The 25022-nt window shown below is 44.0% G+C and overlaps 2 protein-coding genes across 7 annotated transcripts in view; one reads left to right on the plus strand and one right to left on the minus strand.

The window, feature by feature from the left end:
• Positions 1–1597, plus strand: part of ric8a (RIC8 guanine nucleotide exchange factor A) — a 10475-nt gene extending 8878 nt beyond the window's left edge. Inside the window, exon 10 of the mRNA XM_027160868.2 lies at positions 1–1597. This exon is cut by the window's left edge and continues 75 nt beyond it. Coding sequence (XP_027016669.1) covers positions 1–73 — 73 coding nt within the window. The 3' untranslated portion in view covers positions 74–1597.
• ppp6r3 (protein phosphatase 6, regulatory subunit 3) lies at positions 1035–24425 on the minus strand. 6 transcript variants are annotated; one of them, XM_047802530.1, is made up of 26 exons: positions 24038–24425; positions 22172–22314; positions 21789–22022; positions 19113–19299; positions 18511–18648; positions 18335–18400; positions 17685–17797; positions 14484–14597; positions 14080–14209; positions 13735–13887; positions 13399–13554; positions 13233–13297; positions 13021–13136; positions 12446–12531; positions 12267–12353; positions 11075–11121; positions 7637–7691; positions 7141–7271; positions 6486–6607; positions 6210–6363; positions 6013–6101; positions 5673–5835; positions 5232–5249; positions 2604–2708; positions 2261–2344; positions 1035–2008 (listed from the first exon to the last, which is right to left on the minus strand). In XM_047802530.1, exons 3-26 carry the CDS (start codon positions 22013–22015, stop codon positions 1960–1962), a joined length of 2655 nt encoding a protein of 884 aa, XP_047658486.1. In that variant the 5' UTR covers positions 22016–22022; positions 22172–22314; positions 24038–24425; the 3' UTR covers positions 1035–1959. The 6 variants fall into 6 exon arrangements, with proteins under 6 accessions (XP_047658486.1, XP_047658485.1, XP_047658484.1 ...); XM_047802529.1 differs by having other exon boundaries at positions 11075–11154; XM_047802528.1 differs by having other exon boundaries at positions 11075–11172; positions 24038–24424.
• Between the last annotated feature and the right edge of the window lie 597 nt (positions 24426–25022).

Raw genomic sequence — 25022 nt, forward strand, 5'->3', positions numbered from 1 at the left:
CCTCACACAGCAACCGTTTACTGGGAACCAGAGGAACGATGAAGACGAGGAGGAAGAGGAGATCTCAGACTGAACACGTTCAGAGTCCAGCTGTGTGACCTGCTGTCAGGATGACAAATGGACCGGAGATTTAGAATAAACACACACTATGTTTTGCTAACCTTTCAGCTCCGTTTCTCTCACACACTCAACACACGTTATTCCTGAGCTCAGGTTCAGTTTACAGACCTTCTGGTGTGTGTGTATCTTGCTGCCTCTTTTCATTTATTTGTATCTATTACACAAATTGTGTAATTATTTTTCTTCATGAGGTGTTTTAGAGCTGAAACCAGCAGCGTGAAGCTTCAGCATCGTGTTTGTGTCCGAGCTCAAAGAGGATTTCTGAGTTTTCTGGTTAATTTATTACTCAAAGCTGATGGGTGTAACAGTGACATGCGGAGGAGCTGAACACACACACCACACTGAACACACACACATATCACACGCAACACTGAACACTCCCACACCACACTGAACACACCCACACACTGCACACTGAACACACGCAACACTGAACACGCACTCCCACACCACACTGAACACACACACCCACACAGTGGGTATAGGAGTGTGTGTGTGTTTGGCTTCTCATCTGAGAAACACTAATAAACTGTTTGTTACTCGAGTCACACATCGTCATGTTTCTTATATTTTACTGCTAGAAATATTTCTCCTGTTAAACAGATTAAATGTCGTCAGATTTTTCAACCATAAATTGGACAAAATCACAAGAAGCCTTGAGGTATTTTCCCCGTTCCACCGAGTGCATGGACACTGATGTATTTATTTATACTGGTGTAATTATATCTTACATTTTTCATTTCAATCCTCTGTTATCGAACTGTTCAGCACTTTGATCTGATATTTATTTTATCTTTATCACTTAAACACAAAGAGCTAAAATGGAGTAAATGATAAAATTCCTTTGATGTTTTTTTATCAAAATGTACAAAACTCACTCATGTTTGATTTGTGGAAAGAATTAATTCTTCATCTTGCTGGTAAAGATAGCATTTTATTTTTAAAAAAGATGGAAAAAAAAAGATAAACAAAAAAACAAAACAAAACAAAAAAAGAGCCTGGTGATGCATGAAGCGCTGTGAGGAATCTGGACCGGCGCCTTGACACATAAAAAAAAAAAATTCCACTCGCAGAAAAACGTGGTGGATTTGTTTCCTTTTTTCCTCAACAGGACATCTGTGTGTGTGTGTGTGTGTGTGTGTGTGTGTGGCAATCGTTCGCTACATGCAACTGGACTCCACCTGAGCTTCAGGGTTTTACACTTTAGAGGGAAGATTTACAGCACGGCCTCAATAAGTTAAAAACTATAGCAAAAGGTTCTGCTCAAATCTCACTAGATACATTTACAATATAACACCTGTGACAAAATAAACCGTTCCCCGATTTAAAATGCACCCCCGGAATCCTCCTCCACCTCATTGTTGTCATTGTGAATAAAACGAGATTTACATGTTTGCGTTATCGCCGTCATTGTTTTTTTTTTACTTGGAAATTAAATACCAAAAACAAAATAAACAAAAAACCCATTAAAAAAAAACAAAACACAAGAAAATAATCATCAGCTTCTGTGTTTTTGGTCACACGACATGTTCCAATTAGTTTACGGCATATGTAATAACATTTCTCTTTTATAAAATATTTTTATTCATACAATCCTTTGTAACTATAGCAACAGTACTGTTAACGTTTGAGTGGCGAGATATCGGACAGATCACCTCAGAGAAGAAGAAGAAGAACAAGAAGAAGAAGAACAAGAAGAAGAAGAAGGTGTAGAAACGAATGCAAAAGGGAAAAAGATCATTGTGGTGTTTAATGTCCTCTTCATACAGGCCGAGGTTCTGTACAGGTTCTGTTTAACTCAATATTGCTGGTCCTGGTCACCTGATCCACCGTGTCCAATCACACTGGGCCGTTCACCACCGCTGCCTCGGACACACACTGCTCTGTCCTGACACACACACACGTTACATGTGTCCATCAGTCTGTCTTTCATTAACAGCTGCTAAGAACAGTTCTCATAATTAAGTCATAATCTGCTCCATCTTGGACTGCACCTTTTTTTTTTAACCTTTATTTTATTGTCACAGAAAACAGCAACATTTGCTCTTAAATATGTAACAACAACAATAATAATAATAATAATAATAATAATAATAATAATAATGACAAACAGATGATGTAACACTCGAGCTGTACTCACTTGGCTTCCTCCATGGATGCTGCGTTCTCCAGAGGACCGTTGAGAACCTCACTAGCTTTTGTTTTCTCTTCTACATGCTTTACACTATGAGGTGTGAGAGAGGGAGAGAGAGAGAGGAAGAGGGGGAGAGAGAGAGACAAAGAGAGAGAGAAAGAGACAGAGAGACAGGGAGGGGGAGAGAGAGAGAGAAACAGCCATCAGATCCAACACCACATGATTTAATTAAATTCCCACACACACACACACACACACACACACACACACACACACACACACACACACACACACACACACACACACACACACACACACACACACCCCCGAATAAGAGAACAAAACCTACCCTGATTTGGGGCAGTTATTCATGGTCTCGTTACTCTCCCCCTCGCTGTTGCTCACTGCGTACTTGGCAGATGTGTCTTCAGAGGTAGACGTGTTCCCCTCCTCACTGAAATACACACACAGTACATGGCTTATGGCAGTATGGCTTATGTCCTGTGGGAGGCGCACGCACACACGCACGCACACACGCACGCACACGCGCACGCACACGCGCACGCGCACGCACACACACACGCACACACACACACACACACACACACAGAGCGGAGCACATTCAACAGTCTGAACAGAAGCGTGTGTGGGGAAGAGGGGCTGGAACGAGACGAAGGGAAAGTGCGACGGCGGAGTCAGGGATGAGACGATGGAGATGAGTCACTAATCACGTACAGTGTGGATGGGTGGAGGTATGTGCTCATGTTCAGTTTGTACATCACAACACTGTGTGTGTGTATACAGCTGTCACACACTGATCACGCTGTGTTACAGTCAGACCTGCCAACTAGGGGAACAGTCTGAGGAGGAAACACGTGGTCCGTCCTCACCACTGCATTAGTGGACACGAGCTCTCGTGTAATTACAGAATCACATCCACACAGTTATTAATAAGCACGTGGTTACTTTGTGTTTGAGAGACAAACTTTTTAATGCTGTATAATTATGTATAAAAAGCCTAGATCAAAGGCTACAGCATCGGCTCTGTAAACCACACCCCATTCTCAAACACACTCCACCTCTCACTCAGCCACGCCCCTAGCTCACCCCATCACTCAGCCACGCCCCCTAACTCATCCCATCACTCAGCCACGCCCCTAACTCACCTCATCACTCAGCCACGCCCCCTAACTCACCCCATCACTCAGCCATGCCCCTAACTCACCCACACTCCCTAACTCACCCCATCACTCAGCCATGCCCCTAACTCACCCCATCACTCATCCACACTCCCTAACTCACCCCATCACTCAGCCATGCCACTAACTCACCCACGCTCCCTAACTCACCCCATCACTCAGCCATGCCCCTAACTCACCCCATCACTCATCCACACTCCCTAACTCACCCCATCACTCAGCCATGCCACTAACTCACCCACGCTCCCTAACTCACCCCATCACTCAGCCATGCCCCTAACGCACCCCATCACTCACCCACGCTCCCTAACTCACCCCATCACTCAGCCATGCCCCTAACGCACCCCATCACTCACCCACGCTCCCTAACTCACCCCATCACTCAGCCATGCCACTAACTCACCCACGCTCCCTAACTCACCCCATCACTCAGCCATGCCCCTAACTCACCCCATCACTCACCCACGCTCCCTAACTCACACCCATCACTCAGCCATGCCCCTAAATCACCCACGCTTCCTAAATCACCCCATCACTCAGCCATGCCCCTAAATCACCCACCCCATCACTCAGCCATGCCCCTAAATCACCCACGCTCCCTAACTCACCCCATCACTCAGTCACACCCCTAACTCACCCCATCACTCAGCCACACTCCCTAACTCACCCCATCACTCAGCCACACCCCTATCTCACCCCATCACTCAGCCACGCCCCTAACTCACCCCACCACGCTCCCTCTACTCTCAGTCATGTTCCGCCTCAGAACACTGTCGTATTGAGTGGGGAGATTTCTAATGTGAGACTCAGGGAAGAGGCGGAGCTTCCAGTTTATATCAAAGAGTTCAAACAGATACACAACTGTCAATCATTCCAGATCCAAATATTAATTGGCTTTTATGCTGATTTTATTGGAATGCACAAAAGTTGGCAGGTCTGCAGTGTGTGTGTGTGTGTGTGTGTGTGTGTGTGTGTGTGTGTGTGTGTGTAAGACTATAACTGAGGATAAGCACATGCCTTGTATTTACATGATGAAACAACTGGATAAGTGACTAAATGCTGCCATATTTCTGAAACAGATGTGGTGTTTCGTTCCCATCCTGTTCCCATAAACCCAACACACGACTCCAGGCCTGAGAGCTGCTACACGGCTTCAACCTCAACGTGACCTTGTGATTTATAAGTGAATTAGAGATACATCACAAACAACTTGTGTCTGAAGATCATTTTGTGGTGATAACTGTATTACACGCCTTATTATAAATAACATATTGTTTATAAATAAGTTCATATTTATAATATTTTTACTTGCTGAAGAAAAACTTTGCTATTTTTAGCACATTGGTGTTTAGTAGTAAAAAAATCCCTTCAGCAGTGTAGCCATCAGCGCTTACGGTCATTACAGGCGAGAATAAATTAACACACGATCCAATTTCACAGAGATTAGTTAACACATTAGTTACGCAACAACTCGACAATACCATGTGTTTACACAGACTACGGCGACAAATCGCTAAAGTCTTTAATACAGTCACGCAAACACAATCTCAACGCCACACGTTTTAGCGTGTGTTTGAGGTGGCAGCATTTTAAATATGATTCTAATACATTTGGCCTGAAATGTCTCCTGTGCTGATGTTATCCTGTGACCTGATATGACACATGCAGATGGAGGAACACCAGTGAACAGATGAGTGTGTGTGTGTGTGTGTGTGTGTGTGTGTGTGTGTGGACTGAACAGCGCACATGTAAACAGACACTGCTCCTCCTGTACATACCCATAGGATTTCAACACTCTGATCCCCCACGCACGCAGAGAGAGAGAGAGGAAGCGCATGGTCAACACTCGACTACACACACACAGCTCACAAACCTGACTCACACACACATCTGTACACAACGTACACACAATTATAGCCGTGATAGTGTGTGCAAGCGCACATGAGTGAGTACATGTTCAACATCTGTACATACTTACACCACACACTGTATGTGTGTGTGTGTGTGTGTGTGTGTGTGTGTGTGTGTGTGTGTGTGAGAGAGAGAGAGCTGTATCAAACAGTAGATGCAGACAGAAAAGAAGTGAGAGAGACAAGAGTGAATATTGAGAAGCAGTCATGTGTACAAAGAGAAACAGATACGCACTGTGGACAAAGAAAGAAAAGGAAAAGTGTGTATGTGTGTGTGTGAGAGAGAGAGAGACACACACATGTACACACCTCTTGAACACAGCAGTTTCAGTTTTGGCATCTACAGTAAGGCTGAGTGTTTCCTTCATAGAGCCGTTAGTGACCGTCTCAGTGATGCGGTCCCCCGCTGCCTCCTCATCCACATCACAACCTCTGGACTGAGCAGTTGGAGATGCGTCCCACTGAGAGGTTCCTGGGAGAAGAGGAGAAAGGTCGAGCGCCGGTCAGGGAGAGATGGAGGAAGACGAGTGAGAGAAAGAGAGAGAGAGAGACGATCATAAACCAGGTTTCCACAATTCATGGTGAAGGATTTTTAACCTGCCTCCATAGAAACCAAGTGGGTCGTCAGAATGGAGGTTTGTCTGCTCACCTGCAGACGTGTTAACGCCCAGAGGGTCTGCGGGCTCTGCACTCGTCTCCATGGCAACTGGGGAGCTGCTCCTCAGGGGGTCTTTGGGGCTGCAGAGATCAAACTCAATAATAACTTCTGATTTGTACAGATCATTTGTACCGCCCCTCTTTGCATGACCTCTTCATGTTATGTTTGTGTATGCCAGACATTCTCACCTGACTGGCGTGAAGCTGGAGAAGTTGGCCCAGCCCGTTTCCGTAGCGACAGTGTTGGTAGGCGTGCTCCATGTGGAGGGAGAAGAGGAGGATGGAGCCAGCGAGCCTCCCGTTTCCATGGGTACGTCATCAAAATTGGCTGTCCAGGTGGGGCCTAAAACAAAGACATGCTGTTTAATAATAATAATAATAATAATAATAATAATAATAATAATAATAATAAAAGTCTGTTTAAATGAATATCATGAGAGAGAATGTGAAGTCACTTCCTCTCACCTTCTCCACTGTCCACTTCCATACGGTCATCAGCCGGAGGGTTAGACGCCTCAAATTGGTCTCTCTTCACATCCTCTTCCTCAGAGTCTGTACTCTCCTCACTGTCTGTACTGCCTGAGCTCCTGGTACAGGGAGAGAGGGGGTTAAGGGAGGAGTGAGAGAGAGACACACACACACAGAGAGAGAGAGAGAGAGAGAGAGAGAGACACAGAGAGAGACAGAGAGAGACAGAGAGAGAGAGAGAGAGAGACACAGAGAGACAGAGAGAGAGAGACACAGAGAGAGACAGACACACACACACAGAGAGAGAGACACAGAGAGAGACACAGAGAGACAGACACACACACAGAGAGAGACAGACCCACACAGAGAGACACAGAGAGAGAGAGACAGACCCACACAGAGAGAGACAGACACAGAGAGAGAGAGACAGAGAGAGAGAGACAGACACACACAGAGAGAGACACAGAGAGAGAGACAGAGACACAGAGAGAAACAGACCCACACAGAGAGACACAGAGAGAGAGAGAGACACACACACAGAGAGAGACACAGAGAGAGAGAGACAGTTGAACAACATTATCACTGTTCCCACCATACAGGAGCTGAGCCGTACCCAGGTACTCCTGATGAAATGGGCAAAGTTAAAATGTACCTGGAGCGTCTCTGAGCTTCGGGCGCAAACGTCACGTCCTTCTCATCCCATATGTCCTCCTCATCTGAGCCTGTGTCCTCAAACTGCTGGATCTTCTCCTTACAGCACGCCTCAAACAGAGCCATATTCGCCTGGAACACACAAACGTACATTAACATACGACAAGCAAACAAAATAAAATAACGGGAAAAAAGGGAAGCAGAAAAAAAAGGCAAACTAAAACTTTGTGTTAAAAACAAACTAATTACAAATAAGCACAATTACAGAATTCTATACGCTTTAAATTAATTTTTTTTTTACTTCATTATGATCAAAATTATTACAGTAAGTTGTGCATAAAATCTATCTAAAGGTCAAATGTAAAAGCACAATGTGTATTTTAGTGATGGACACACACTTTGTTTAACATGTTTGTATATAAACACATGAATACGAGTGTTAATAACACACATATGAAACAGTCCTGTGTGTGTTATAGAACCTTTCACATACTTACACTCTCATTTGTATTCAAGGAAAAATTGATGTCTGATATTCTATCAAAGGGAATACTGCAAGTTTAAAGAGAACAGAGATTAGTTCAGTTAAATCTGTCAAACACACACACACACACACACACACACACACACACACACACACACACTTAAAACAACAAACTTCAGCAAGACAACTCATTAAAAAATGCACAGATTTGTTAATTAGATCCGGAAAACATTATGGAAATAACTAATATTCAGATGGGATTAGTTTTCCAGATGTGTGTGTGTGTGTGTGTGTGTGTGTTCGAGCATATGTTCATTAGGCGTGTAAGGTTTTGTTGACCTATCACACCTCCACACCATGACTGAGGTACAACAGCATGGTCAGGAATGGCGGCGCGGGGCGTGGTCAGGAGTTGTGATACAGGGGCGTGGTCAGGAGCTGTGATATGAGTCAGGAGCTGAGCTATGGGGGCGTGGTCAGGAGCTGTGATACAGGGGCATGGTCAGGAGCTGTGATACGGGGGCATTATCTGTGATACGGGGGCGTTATCTGTGATACGGGGGCATGGTCAGGAGCTGTGATACGGGGGCGTTATCTGATACGGGGGCGTTATCTGTGATACGGGGGCGTGGTCAGGAGCTGTGATACGGGGGCGTTATCTGTGATACGGGGGCATGGTCAGGAGCTGTGATACGGGGGCGTTATCTGTGATACGGGGGCATGGTCAGGAGCTGTGATACGGGGGTGTTATCTGTGATACGGGGGCGTGGTCAGGAGCTGTGATACGGGGGTGTTATCTGTGATACGGGGGCATGGTCAGGAGCTGTGATACGGGGGGCGTTATCTGTGATACGGGGGCGTTATCTGTGATACGGGGGCATGGTCAGGAGCTGTGATACGGGGGCGTTATCTGTGATACGGGGGCGTTATCTGTGATACGGGGGCATGGTCAGGAGCTGTGATACGGGGGCGTTATCTGTGATACGGGGGCGTGGTCAGGAGCTGTGATACGGGGGCGTTATCTGTGATACGGGGGCATGGTCAGGAGCTGTGATACGGGGGCGTTATCTGTGATACGGGGGCATGGTCAGGAGCTGTGATACGGGGGTGTTATCTGTGATACGGGGGCGTTATCTGTGATACGGGGGCATGGTCAGGAGCTGTGATACGGGGGCGTTATCTGTGATACGGGGGCGTTATCTGATAAGGGGGCGTTATCTGTGATACGGGGGCGTGGTCAGGAGCTGTGATACGGGGGCGTTATCTGTGATACGGGGGCATGGTCAGGAGCTGTGATACGGGGGCGTTATCTGTGATACGGGGGCATGGTCAGGAGCTGTGATACGGGGGTGTTATCTGTGATACGGGGGCATGGTCAGGAGCTGTGATACGGGGGCGTTATCTGTGATACGGGGGCGTTATCTGTGATCCGGGGGCTTGGTCAGGAGCTGTGATACGGGGGCGTTATCTGTGATACGGGGGCATGGTCAGGAGCTGTGATATGGGGGCGTTATCTGTGATACGGGGGCGTGGTCAGGAGCTGTGATACGGGGGCGTGGTCAGGAGCTGTGATACGGGGGGCGTGGTCAGGAGCTGTGATACGGGGGGCGTGGTCAGGAGCTGTGATACGGGGGTGTTATCTGTGATATGGGGGTGTGGTCAGGAGCTGTGATACGGGGGTGTTATCTGTGATACGGGGGTGTTATCTGTGATACGGGGGTGTGGTCAGATACAGGAAACACTCATGTCATTAGACCAGGAAACACTGCAGGCAGAAGCTGGTTAAAATGTTTTTTGTATTAATTACCTGCAAACCAGTTCAGGTGTAAATAAACCTAATTATTTACGAGCAAGATGTAACATTAATTATGGCAGATTCACACAGGGTTAGTGATCACTGGGAATAGAGAGGTGATGAAAATACAAGAATAACTCCATCATACCAGGTCACCAACATGCCGTGGATTATTAACAAACATTACAGCTATCAGCTCACGATTCTCCAAGTAGTGCAAGACAACTCGTGAACAAGCTAAAGGTTAGAGGAAATACTTAACACGACGGAATTAACAGTGTGTCTAAAACTGATCTGAAATGGAGATCTATGGAAAAAATACCCACAATCCTCAGCACTAGCATAAGCTGCTCCTATTTAATCGGTTATTGGTTTTGAACATGTGATGGACCGTGATGTGGATGTGATGGGCCGTGATGTGGATGTGATGGGCCGCAACAGCACGAGCACATCATCTGTTATAGAACAATGTGACACGGGGCAGCAATGAGAAAAGACTAACTGGGAAAATACTAATGAGTTTAAATGGTTCTGCTGAATAGAGATAAAGTCAAATCAGATATTAATTAGTGTGTGTGTGTGTGTGTGTGTGTGTGTGGTGAAGGAGTCTGCAGTGTCAGTTCTGTGTAGCAGTAAGAGGTAAAGCTGGAACTAAAGGTCTTCAGGGGTCCACTTAGATCCGAAAACCTGATGTCCAACCCGAGACCCGAGCAGGTTCGGGTGTAAAAGTTTCACAGAACTGTCAATCAATTTACACAACATTCGGGTCCAGTCAGGTTAAAAACTAAATGCCAACGGGTCGGGTTGGACTTGGGGCTAATTTTTTGGGTCGGGTCTTTCTTTAAAAAAAAAAAAAAAAAAAAATAGATAATGCACGTTGGGTTTGGGTAAAAGGTGAATCGGGTCACTTCGGGTCGGTGCATTTCTTTAGACCCGAGAAGACCTCGAGTTGGAACCTCTTCAGGACAGAGGACTTGACACTGTTTACACTTTCTCTGAGATGTTATTTCTCTTATTAACTGTGAGTGAGAAGAGGAGCTGCCTTCACACACACTCCACAGCATTAAACTGTAACTGAAGGGATAAATACTGTACAGAATATTAATGACTGGTGAAATAAACACAGATCTGGGTTAGTGGACAGATTTTCTAAACAAAAAGCAACAATTCAGCCAAGAATGAAAGAAACAGATTTCCTCTTTACTCCAGAAGCGGTGAGACGTGTGTGATGTAAACAGTTCGACGTTTACGTCTGTAATCGTTCTCATTTCTCAAATATATATTTATTTATTATAATATTTTGAAATCACTAATAAAATTTGTGTCAATTCATTTATTTTGTGTGTTAAATATTTTATGCTGATTGATCATTTAGACCTTTGTTAAGTTTTATTTAACTAGATGAATTAAGCATGTGATTAGTGTACATTAAACTAGAGGTTATGTTCATGCTGATTAATTAACGAACGTATGAACATCCCGAACTCGTCTCACTGTGCGCCTGAGTAAAGTGTCAGAATTTCATTTCTGCTTCGATTCCCCATAAATCTGGATAGTTGTAGCCCTGATTAACCCCAGCAGCCCCCCCTTGGCCCCACCACCCACTCCGTCAGGACCCTGTGTGAGAGAAAAAGACCATGCAGGATGAATACTCACTCCACCACGTCGTCCTGATCCGCAAACTCTTCGTCATTGAAGCCGAACTGCTCAATAAAATTGGACGTCATTTGTTGCATCTGATAATCAGAAAAGGCCTGGCAAAGCCCAGGACCGGCGATAATGATATAGTCTCAACATAAATACACCTTTTAATGATTCAACTCTCTCACACACACATACACACACACACGCTCATGTAGTGTTTAGCTCTAATAAACACTGCTTTAGTGGCATCACTTTAGCATTTTACACTAGAGCACAGATTTAGAAGTCGTTAGTGTCGTTATTCTGTAATCAAAAATCTAAAAGACACAAATTCTGATTTAGTGGAAAAATATAAATAAATAAAGTACTAAGAAGATAGATTTTAAAAAAGGTGGCTGTTTTTAAATATAGCTAAATCCCCCCCCCCCCCCCCGTTTCTTCACTGATGCATTATTAACAGTTCTCTGGTTGTCCTTTCTCAGGGAGGACGATTAGAGGCTCTATACACAACAGTATTATAGTGTTTCGCTAGAACAAAAGGATCTACACAGTTCATCTTCTTACCGGAATCTAAGAACCCTTAAAGATTCGATGAAGAACTCCGTTCTAACTGGGAGAATGTTTTAGCTGGAAAGCTTTTAATTACTCAAAGAAATAGTTCTCTGCACTGTGTGTTTTCACACTGTGGGTTTCTCCAGCTTGGGTGATTAATTAAAACGTACGGTTCTTTGCTAAAACAGGGTTTTCCCTCTGAGCTGCAAACAGCAGTAAATATTGCTTTATTGTACAACAGATTTATATACAGAAATCGTGGACTCGTGGCGTGTGTTAATGGGAATATAACGAGTAAGGATTTATACAGCTGTAGAGCATGTGATGCTGCCCCCTACTGGATACACTCATTATATTCAATTACAGATAGGAACTTGAATTTTCTATCAAGTTTCTTTAATTCTTTAACAGGTCACTAGATCATTAGGAGTTTAGTCTCTAAAATATTTGACTAGAAACCCAGAATTCTGCCAACCAGAGAACTGAACATGGGCTTTAAGTGAATTTAATAATAAGGCCAGACATCTGTATCACAACAATAACGATGACCACAGTGTATGATTGCGGGATTACGGTGATTATCGGTGTAAGCTTTAATATTAGGTTAACAGACGAACGAAGATGACGATGTAGCTGAAGCTCTTGATGTTACCTGCTGCAGAGACGAGTCGTGGTGAAAGCCGCTGTCTTTAAAGTCCCCCTCATCGTCACTGGAGGAGTGAATGTGATGCGTGTTAACCTGCAGACGACACAGTGACACGTCACTTGACAGATTTATAGACTGCGAATTCTTCGGTCTCGGTGCAGAACGAGCAAACATTCAGCACTTACTAAATCTACAGTGTTTTTCTTGTTTGTGTCTGCTAACTGTCCTGAGGTGAAGGCCTCCCAACTTTCCCGCTCATCCTCCTGGAGCTCTGTAACACGATAAGATCATTAACATGTAAGGGTGCATTTTAACACAAGAAGGATGCATCTTTATCATTATACTCCAGGACACTAAGCCATGTTTACTCGCTACAGAAAGACAATGCATTAGTTATAGACCGTTAGTTTATAGAGTTATTTCTTTACCGTCTCACCCCACACATATCTGTAGTGCACTTCTCTATATGACTGTTGCTATGGCTACATGGTAAGGTGTTATATCTCTCCGTGTCGCTTTTAATTGAAAAACATTTCCACACCATGGCCTATAAATCACTTCTCCACACAAACCCACGACGTGTAAAAACATTTGCTGTGGAATCAGAGCTGTTATGTCAAGTTGTGAGGAACAGATGTTAGAAGATAAAGTTCTGTAGATGTGTCTGTATAGTGTATTGTGGTCTAATTCATCAGCTTTGAGGAGTATTTCTACCGACAGGAATGACAGCGAAACAGACGAGAGACAGACGCATGCGTACCTGCGATGAGCTGCTGAATCTGAGCTCCGTTCGGCCCCTTATCACTGTTGTGCACTATAGAGTTAGCAATTCTGGTGAGATGTCCCATATAACCTCTTCTACGGCCTCCTTCAGCCCTGAGAGAGAGAGAGCGCGTATTCAGTACAAACTGTATGAGAAGCACCAGTCCTGGTGCCACAGTTTAATGTTATTACAAAACAGATGTCACTCACTGCTCTTTCTCGTTGGAGCTCCAGGCCTCCAGGATTCTCTGCACCACCCGACACTTCTGAAACAGCTGTGAGGGGGGGAAAATATGACAACAAATAAAACCAAGGTTTGCAAACGAATCAGCTGTTACTTGTGTGTGTGTTGTACGGAATGATGGAGAACACCCACGTGTGTAATAAGGATGTTTTCTCGAACCGGCTCCTGATCGTCGTCTCTGTTGATCTCGGAGTCGTTGTGGGTCGGAGGCATCGCTAAGATCATCGCTATACAGATTTCTACTTGTATGTGCAGGAAGTTATTCCAAATGTATTTGAAATACATATCCTGTAATTAAAACATGGTACAGCATCGGGGTTAATAACATGAAGCAGACATGGTGCCAACTCTTTATTCCTCTTGTACCACAGCAAGAATTTTCTATTAAATAGAGCCATATACTGTGTGTGTGTGTCTGTGTGTGTGTGTGTGTGTGTGTGTTAGAAAGAGACACAGAGTAAGACTCACAAGGATGATTCCCAGCATGTTGAGGTTGATAAGTTCCTGGTTGATGAGGTGTGTGTTGGTCTGTAGAAGGCTGGCCACCAGTCTCACCACATTGAGGCGTGTGTTTCCCACCGGCGGGTCCAAAACGCCCCACGTCGTCTTCAACACTGTTTTCTGTAATCACGAAAAAAAAAAAACCTCATAAAAATGTTTGACATGATTATAAACGAACTTTTCCAAGCTCCGCCTTTAATCGGTTTCTTTAATTCTCACTTGATGTGTTTTAGCAGATTCTTTTTATACTGCGCTTTACTGCAGAGTTCATTTCTGACTGTATGTTTGTTTTCATGGTGAATGAACTCAGACCTTTGGAGGATCCAAGAGAAGCTGATGGAAATCTTTCAGCCTCGGTCTGACCGCCTCCAGGATGCTCTGATTAACAGAGAAAGACGGGTGGTTCATTCCAGGAGGACAAAGATCCAAGTGACCCTCAAACCTACACAAATGACAGACACGGTCACAAACCGACAGAAATCATGATCTAATGAACGAGCCAGAGGTGATGGTGGAGATGATAAGAGGTAGAACCCGAGAGAGGAACCAGGATGAAAAAGAAACCCTGAGGATTCGTGTGGAGAACAGCAGCAGCAGGTAGATACTTATACAGGTGAGATAAAACACAAAAGGGGAAAACATGATGAACCACAGTGATTAGTGTAAAATGTGTGTATGATGTGAAACACTGTTAGGATCACCATCTGATCACTTACGCTGGTCTCCGTGTCTCAAAGAGCGTGAGGAGGATCTGGATCACACTGACTATTGCAGATTCATTCTTCTCTTTGTCAAAGATATTAGACAGCAGCTGCTCAACGGTCTCTTGTCTGGGGAAGAAATAGCACAGGGTTAATGTTACTGTGGAGGGGATGAGTGGGTGAAAAGATAGAGACAGTGACAGACAGAGAGAGACACGCCCTCTCTGAGCTGCTTTGTCCTGATTGGTCAGATCTCTTCCCGTGTATAACATTAACATTATTTCTGTTCAGTTACATTTAATGTAAAAAGTGAACAAACAAAACTGACAGGTAAGCGTGAGTGTGTGTGTGTGTGAGTGTGTGTGTCTGTGTTCTGTATGGTGTATGTTTATGGTACGCGTGCACACACACACTCACCATGATGGTATGTGCCCCCACACCATGAATACACACACACTCCATGGACACACACACAGACACCATGATGGTAATATGCACACACACAATGATGGTATAAGAGCACGCGCACACACCCCCACCCCATGCTGGTACGTGCACACGCACGCACACAGATCATGAAAACACCATGATGGCATACGCACACCTACCCACCCCATGATGGTATGCGCGCACACACAAACCTCCCATGATGGTATATGTGCACCCCCCCACACACACACACACACACCCACACACAATGATGGTATACACGCGCACACACACCCCACACCCCCACACACAATGATGGTATACGCGCACACACACCCCCCCACACACACAATGATGGTATACGCACACACACACACACAATGATGGTATACGCGCGCACACACACACACACACCCCCACACACACACCATGATGGTATATGCACGCACACACACCCCCACACACAATGATGGTATACGCACACACACACCCCCACACACAATGATGGTATACGCACACACACAATGATGGTATACGCACACACACACCCCCATACACGATAATGGTATACGCGCACACCATGATGGTATATAACCCCCTCCCACGATGGTATACACGCGGGCGCGCACCCCCCTCCCGCGATGGTATACGTGTGCGCGCGCACGCACCCCTCCCGCGATGGTATACGTGCGCACGCGCGTGCACACACACACACCCCTCCCGCAATGGAATACACACGCACGCGCGCACACGCACACACACCCCTCCAGCAATGGTGCGCACGCGCACACCTCCCGCGATGGTATACACACGCCCCTCCCGGGATGGTATACACACGCCCCTCCCGGGATGGTATACACACGCCCCTCCCGCGATGGTATACACACGCCCCTCCCGGGATGGTATACACACGCCCCTCCCGGGATGGTATACACACGCCCCTCCCGGGATGGTATACACACGCCCCTCCCGGGATGGTATACACGCAGACCCCCACACACAATGACGGCATACGCGCACGCACACAGACCCCCACACACAATGACGGCATACGCGCACGCGCACACGGACCCCCACACACAATGACGGCATACGCGCACGCGCACACGGACCCCCACACACAATGACGGCATACGCGCACACGGACCCCCACACACAATGACGGCATACGCGCACACGGACCCCCACACACAATGACGGCATACGCGCACACGGACCCCCACACACAATGACGGCATACGCGCACACGGACCCCCACACACACCACAATGGTATACAGGCGCGCACACACACACCTCCCATGATGGTATACGCGCGCACCCACACACACAATGATGGTATGCGCACACACACAATGATGGTATGCGCGCACACACCACGATGGTGCACGCGTGCACGCCCCCCCCCCACCACAGTATACGCGTGCACACACACCACCCGATGGTATACGCGCGTCCCACACACAATGATGGTATATGCGCACCCGCCCCCACCACGATGGTATACGCACGCGCGCACACCCACACACAATGATGGTATACGTGCACCCCCTCCACCCACACCCCCACCATGGTGGTATGCACGCACACACCCCCACACACAATGATGGTATACACGCACACACACCCCCACACACAATGATGGTATACGCGCTCAACCCATCCCACCATGATGGTATACACGCGCACCCCCCCACCCCCACCCCACCATGATGGTACACCATGACGCATACACACACCATGACGGTATATACGCACACCCCCACACACCATAATGGTATACACACACAGCATGATGGTACGTGCCACCACATCATGGATACACACACAGACACGATGGATACACACACAGACACCATGATGGTAATACGCACGCGCACACACAATCATGGTATATGAGCATGCACACATGCCCCCACCCCATGCTGTTACGTGCACATGCACGCACACACACCATGAAAACACCATGATGGTATACGCGCACACACCCCACGATGGTATACACACACACCCCCCAACAATGATGGTATATGCGCACACACACCCCACAATGGTATACGCGCACGCACACACACCCCCAATGATACATGTGCACACACACACGATGGTATACGCGCACACACCCCACGATGGTATACACACCCCCCCCCCAACAATGATGGTATATGCGCACACACACACCACAATGGTATACGCGCACGCACCCCCCCCCCCAATGATACATGTGCACACACACACGATGGTATACGCGCACCCCCACCACGATGGTATATACACACACACACAATGATGGTATACGCGCACCCCCCCTTGATGGTATACATGTGCACGCACACACACACGCACCCAGACACACACCCCCATGACGGTATACGTGCGTGCACACACACCCGACCTGATGGTATACGCACACACAAACCCCATAACGGTACACCCGCGCACACACACCCGACCATGACGGTACACACACACACACACACACGATGGAACATGCGCGCAAACACCACACAACCATGACGGTACACACACACAGACCATGACGGTACACACACACACACACAGACCATAACGGTACACGCGCACAGACCTATCTATTACACTTAAACACACACACCGATATTACTCAAAACATTGCTTTGGCAAAATGTCAATAAAGCACTACTGAACTGAACTCAGAGAGAGAGAGAGACAGACGGACACAGACAGAGAGACGGACACAGATGGGGGGAGAGAGAGAGAGAGAGAGAGAGAGACAGACGGACACAGACGGGGAGAGAGAGGGACATACTTCTCCAGTGTGGCGAGCAGAGGGTCCGGCTCTGAGGAACCCTGCACCTGGAACATCTGATCTCTGCTCAGGCGAATGATCTCACACAGAGACTGAGACGCATTCGAGTGCCTCTGTGAGAAAATAATAAACAGAATGAGGACATGCACAGATCTATGGAGGAGAGTGAAATTATAGTGATGACATTTTATTACCATTAACCAAAAAATAGTGTGGATGATAATCCTTATATTTTATATAAAATATAGGGCTGTGATATCACCATAAATGTCTGTACACTTGAGTTAATAAGGCACCATAATTTCTTTTCTTTTTAAACTTTGATGTAAACCCTAAAAAGAAGACTGAAATTTGTAAAATTGTGAAACCTTCTCAAGGTTTTATCTTTTTTTTTGGAAATCTAAAGACTTTTTTGGAAGCAAAACTGCACATTCAGATCCTTTTAGACTTTTACAAATGAAATGAGATTTTTGTCAAAAAAACAAACAAAAAAACGGACAAACCTAAAGGACAACCTCACGGGATTGTAAAAAAAAAATCTAAATCAAAATAAGAAACAACTAAAAGATGTAATTAGAAAAACTAAACAAAAACAAAATTAGGTAATAAAACCATGGACAGTTTAAAAAAGTGAACAAAAACTGGCTTACATCCTCGTCCTGGGAGGGCTGTACCATGTCCACCAGGCGCTGGATCACCTTCTCCTCATTCAGCCACTGCGCTCACACACACACACAGACTTAACAGTACAGAAATGTGTACCTGCCAATTATTAATGTAGATGTAGAGAAATATGGATGCCGATATAAATGGCGTGCGTCCTCACGTTTAAAACATCTTGTCTGAGCTGCTGAGGTTCGATGCATGTGAGCATCCTGAGCAGCAGGTCCATAATGGCTGAGGTTCCTATGTGCTTAATCATCAGATCCACAAAGTCTTCTCTCTTTCTCAAGAACTCCACAATCTACACAGACGCACGTTTATTATATACACATCTTACACCACAGCAATTCACCAATAATTACAGTTTCATTAAGGAACCACGTACTTTTTATCCGTTCATAATTATAGTTACGTTAATGCCTGTTGGCACCTTCAGCAGAAACATCCGGAGTACACATACCCATGAAGGTGCAAAATTAAGTATAACATTACAAAATTCATCTACAATGCTGGAGCTCCTATGAAGGCATCACCTCACCTGTCCACTTCAAGATCATTAACATAAACCAACAGACTTACTAGTAGCTTAGTGGTTAAGGTGTTTGACTACTGATTGGAAGGTTATGAGTTTGAAACCTAGGTACATCAAGCTGCTACTGCTGGGACCCTGAACAAGGCCCTTAACCCTCAATTGTTTGGTTATATAAAAATGAGAACGTAAGTAGGTCTGAATGAGGGCATCTGCCAAATGCTGTAAACATGTACCTGCTCTGGCTTTCTGCCAATGAGGATGCTCAGTACTTTACTGAAGAAGCTGGCAAGCAGAGGGTTGAGTGGCGGCTCGTTCTGCAGGAACCCATACAGTTTCACAAGTAAACTCTCATCCTCCCCTAACCGGTCGTTGATCTGCCCAACATCTGAGGTCAGAAGTTCGCAGGATATGTTTGGGTACCTGTGAAATTGAAACAAACAAATTACAGGTTGGAAACTTACATCAAGTAGCTGAGAGCATGTAATGGAGCAATTAGGGTGAAGAGAGAAATACAGAAGATCACTTCGAGAGTCACTTCTAATAAACATGTAATAACAGATTCGAATAAGAGTGTGCTAAATCTGGATCCACACAGGCAGTCAGACCCATAACTCTTTATATTCATTCATTCATTTCCTACCGCTTATCTGAACTTCTCGGGTCACAGGGAGCCTGTGCCTATCTCAGGCGTCATCGGGCATCGAGGCAGGATACACCCTCGACGGAGTGCCAACCCATCGCAGGGCACACACACTCTCATTCACTCACACACTACGGACAATTTTCCAGAGATGCCAATCAACCTACCATGCATGTCTTTGGACCGGGGGAGGAAACCGGAGTACCCGGAGGAAACCCCGAGGCACGGGGAGAACATGCAAACTCCACACACACAAGGTGGAGGTGGGAATCAAACCCCCAACCCTGGAGGTGTGAGGCAAACATGCTAACCACTAAGCCACCGTGCCCCCCCACCTCTGTTTATACATTAGCTTAATTCATCATAACAAATTTTAATTTCTATACTTTTTCAAAATTGTCTCTCGTTAGTTTATTTTATTATTATTCTGCATAATCATGTCTACATATGGGGATTAGTGCTGCACGATTAATCATATCGCAATATCAAGCCTGTGCGATTATATGACACAAAATGCTGCGATTTTATGAAATAAATGGGTTGTCATGTGTGGACATGACAACCCATTCTCTCTGAAAGCTGTTTGCCTATTTCATCCACTACACTGCTATCCGCTACACCGCTAAACTAGTGAGTTTCAGTTTAGGGAGTGGCACGTGTGGCGCTTATGGTCATGTGACTTTTTCCGGTGTGCAGCACGGAACGGGTGAAGAAGGATGGCGAGCAGACGGACACTGAACTGGTGGCCAGAAAAAATGCTACCTCTGTTATATGTAGTGTTAATTTCGTCAGACGAGACGAAATATGTTCAACAACCTTTTTTTCATAAGACGAGACGATGACAAGACTGCATCACTGTCCAACGCTGACTAAGACTAAATTAACATGGATTATTGTTGACGAAAAAAGACGAGATGAAAATGTTTTGTATAAAATAAAAACTAAGATAAAATCTCTTCATTTTCGTCTACAATTTGCTTTTTCATCAGCTGTTACGCCTTTAAAATATTCAGGACGAGTTCGCGGCTTTGCGCTGTAGCTCGTTACAGGTCTTATACGCCTGTTTGTATACAGTTAATTGTATTGCTTCTGCTAAAGAACATAGTGCGCTCCGTCTCTACGGTTAGAACCCTGTGTGTCCATGGCAACGCTCTGTTTTACATTTCAACGGTGTGTTATAGTTAGCAGCAGTCTGTTATCAAGAAATAAAAGTGTGTGCGTAGAAAAAATTTGTCCACACGCCGCTCAAATAAGAAAAAAAAAAGTCCTGAGCCCAAGTCCACCGTGTAGGCGGCTTTTTGTGTTAAATGATATTTCCTGTCGCTGCGCTTTTATTGTACATGACAGCTTATGTCCCGATATCCGGTCTTCACATTACGATTAAAAGCAGTATCAGTAAAGTAACACATGTGATGTGCATCAAGTCCGAGTGTGTGTACTGTTTAAACGTGTTCTCCACTTCTCACTGATACTTTTGTGATTCGGAGTTTTGACAAGTTTTATAGCCTTGATATTGTTTCTTATTCAAAAGTGGTGACAGAAAAAACTCTTTACCCCCAACCTGAAACCTCTTCCCCTGTCACAATCACATCATAATCAACATTAATAATTAGGCTTAAAAGCTAATGTATATGTAAGGGAATCAAGTTTAATAATTACATGTAATATTGCTCCAAATATTATCTATTATCAATAATGGTGTGTGCAATACCATGTATAACGTGCATTAAGCTGGTAATTTACTTTGTGTGTGATATCTCATATTATATATATATATATATATATATATATACACACACACACACATATATATACACCGTATACCTACAGTTTTGACCTCTTAGGCTTTTCGTTATTCAGCATTAATGTGTTATTTTCTATCTTTAATTTGAAAACGTTTTGCGCTTGTTTGTTGTTGTTGATAGTTTGAGTTTAGAAATACAAATTTCAGCATTATCAGTAATCTGTGTGTGCATTTTCCTTGAGAACCAAGCAAGTTGACTCATGATACCATTTGTTTATTATATTGCAATCACATATCGCAATATTGACCTCAACAATCGCAATATGCCATTTTCCCCAAATTGTGCAGCCCTATATATATATATATATATATATATATATATATATATATATATATATATATATATATATATATATATATATATATATATATATATATATTAGTGTATTTCAGATACAAAAGTACAGAAATCCATGCAGGCTCCAAGATTTAAAAAAGATTTAATTAGCAGTGTAGAGATCTCACTTGTATTTGATTTTCTCCTCAACATTGTCACTGGGCTCCTGTGTGATGAATCCCACCAGGTCCTCCATGCACTGAGATCTGATCAGGAAATCCACCAGCTTGTGGTTCTGAGCTTTACACTCCTGTAGTACATCCTCCTCATCCATCACCTCCCTCAGGGTCACGTCCTCTTTGTCCAGGAGCGTGTCAATGTGGGAGGTTGTGTGAAGGTCAAACTTCCAAAACATGGTGCTTCTGTGGATCGACCAGCACCCACATTGTTTTTATTGTCATTGATATAATAATGATAATAACAAAGATGATAAAGTGTGCGTGTTACAGAGCAGAGTGAATGTTATATTTAATGGCTTATGAAACTCTGAGGAGAGCGACATGGTCCTTACCTGAGCGTGACAGAGCTCAGAGTGTAAAAAAAATCTGATTAAAAAGAAAAGAATGCTGGAGCTCTTTGGGACTTCTGGCCCATTCCAGGCACTGTGGGTTCAAAAGAGAGAGATGCTGAAGGACAACACACCTCAACACACACCTGCAACACAACCAACAAACAGGCATGATTACACATACACCCTGATATCTACTCTAATACCATCGTAATAAACTAATAAATAAACAAACAAATACATAAAAACACACACACACACACACACATTTTTTATATATATATATATTTAGTGAATCATTTTAAAAACCCAAACTGTGTTTTGGTTGTTATTTACATATAAATACATTTAATATTATAAACAAACAATTCTGTAAATAAATTGCTTAAGTTATTCAAGTAAACTTACTACAGTTAAGATCATATTTACGTTTAGATTTCATATTTGAAAAGCTAAAACATTTACTATCAGAAAGAGCTAATTAAAACAAAAAACTATTTATGAATCATTAAACTCTAAACATCTGTGTGTTTAAAGCTTTACACGTTTCACATCTTACAGAAATAAGTCAATAATGTGCGCTCTGGTTCTCTGAGGTAGATAATAAGAGCATAGGGAAGTGTGAGGGTGAATAATAAAGCACCTCTAACCTGAAGGAAGAAAGACAAGTTTAAACTCAACACAAAAACTTTGAGGTAAACCTTAACACCACTGTAAACACACACACACACACTACTGGAACTGACTGTCCCACACTTCAGTACTGTACAGTTGATTAATTCTCTCTAACAGCAGCTCTGACTGTAGATCAAGTTTATATTAATGTAATGACAAAGGTGATAAACACTAGGGTGTTATTTTTGGCTATTAACTAATTGTAAATCCTGTGTGTGTGTGTGTGTGTGTGTGTGTGTGTGTGTGTGTGTACAGCAATACTGCAGAGACTTTTACTCATTTTCTCACGGTTTTACTGTCAGTAAGTCGTGTTGTCTGCACAAGACATTTCATTGCATATATCTTTTCGGCAGTGTAGTGAAGCAACATACACAAAAGCTTAACTGTAGCTTAGAGTTATTAAAGTATAATTACATTTAAATTCTCTCACTGTTACAGACTCCTATTAAAGCAGAATTACAGCTAACATGCTAAACACCAGCTACCTGCAGTAGCTAACTGTACTAAACTGTGAAGCTAACAAACGATTAAACACGAATAAAACTAAAAGGGATGTAATACATATATGTTTAAATCTTATGCAGTTATTCCATGTGAAGCTGAAATACCGAGGCCCGGTATTAGCTGCTCATGCTAACGCTAGTCACGTCAAAGTTAATCACAAACCGGCCTGTTAGCATTGGGGGCTATTAGCCATGCTAGCGTTTATACACACAAATTCGTATTTACATACAAAGCGTTTATATAACGCGATACTTCTCAAGCGATACTGTAGTTTTTATTGGTAAGGAAATCATCTTAATCCATAATCACCCATAAATATGAATTTGAAAAGTAAAAAATAAATAAATAAATAAATATGAATAAATGAATAAATACAAATAAAATAGAAAAAAACGCCGGCTACGTTGACCAACTCGAGCTGAACCGTGTTCCCTCTTTACGCATGCGCACTACAAGAGCAGTAATTAATGCTCACAAGTGCACATTATAACCCACTGAAAGGGATCCGAACCTGAGGTAAAGCCTTAACCTGGACCGCTAAGGAACAACTAATGCTAAGCTTCCTGAGCTAGCTAGATAGTTAGCCTTGCTATGCTAAGCTAAGCTAAACTATGCTAAGCTAAGCGCTCTCCCTTAGCCAAAAAAACGAGAACTGAACGAAACAAACAAAAAAAAAACTAGTTACATTACCGATTAAGATCCCGACATGAAGCTCCGGAAAACCTCTTGATATAAAAGTGTGACCAAAAATAAAAAAGTACACATAAAGGTGGCGGTGAGAAAATAAACTGTTGACGATAACAACAGATTCTGACAGGCGCCAAAAACACAGATCGCTCCACCATCAAGACGGCGCTTTTCAAGATGGCGGCATCACCAGCCTCCTTCCCCCCACAGCACGGCTACAGGAGGTGCCAATCAAACCCCGTTCTGCAAGCTGATTGGTCTACAGGCATGTCTGTTATAGCGCTTCACAAAAACACACGTAAGCGAGTCGGATATGAACATCGTTAACTAAAACATAACATGACATACAAGTCATATGAGTAAGAGCGACGCACATAACGTGTGTGTGAGCGGAAAAACACGTTATTCACACACGGAACGGTACATGTGAGACGCCCACATGATGAAGAACCAATAAGAATCCCGGTCGGTAAAGAAATACGAATTGTCATTGGTTGTTACCATTTTAATCACCTCGCAACAACCCGCCTTAAAAAGAGTAGAAAGTAAACGGCATTAAAACTAACGTGTGATTGACAGGTGACATTGATCACAAAAACATCTCACCGCTTTCTGCTACAGTCATGACGCTTCCAGTGAACTCACTAATCCGTGCACCAGGCTGCACACTTACACACTTACACACTTACACACTGCGCGGTGTCCGATTCGCTCGGACCGGGTTGGTGTTTTTTGCTTATTTTGAAACGCCCTAGCAACAGTGTGACGTCACTGCGATTGACACGGAAACTGACCAATAAACAACCAGGTCCCGTTCAGTTCATGTTTAAAGCAGAGTTAGTCTTAAATCTTACATCTAGGATGAATAATAATAATAATATTAATCATCATCATCATCATCATAGTATTAATAATAAAAATAATTATGAGGATGATGTTTATTATTATTATTATTATTATTATTATTATTATTATTATTATTATTATT

Source organism: Tachysurus fulvidraco, chromosome 17, assembly GCF_022655615.1.
Source record: "Tachysurus fulvidraco isolate hzauxx_2018 chromosome 17, HZAU_PFXX_2.0, whole genome shotgun sequence".
Classification (NCBI taxonomy): domain Eukaryota; kingdom Metazoa; phylum Chordata; class Actinopteri; order Siluriformes; family Bagridae; genus Tachysurus; species Tachysurus fulvidraco.

Excerpts from the sequence above, each read along its gene's own strand:
- ppp6r3 (XM_047802528.1), bottom strand. The coding sequence starts at position 22,015 with ATGTTTTGGAAGTTTGACCTTCACACAACCTCCCACATTGACACGCTC. Across the intron at positions 14,598-17,684 it reads CTGCTCGCCACACTGGAGAA|ACAAGAGACCGTTGAGCAGC; the intron begins GTATGTCCCTCT and ends TTTCTTCCCCAG. Across the intron at positions 12,354-12,445 it reads AGAAAAACACTGTAGATTTA|GTTAACACGCATCACATTCA; the intron begins GTAAGTGCTGAA and ends TGTCGTCTGCAG.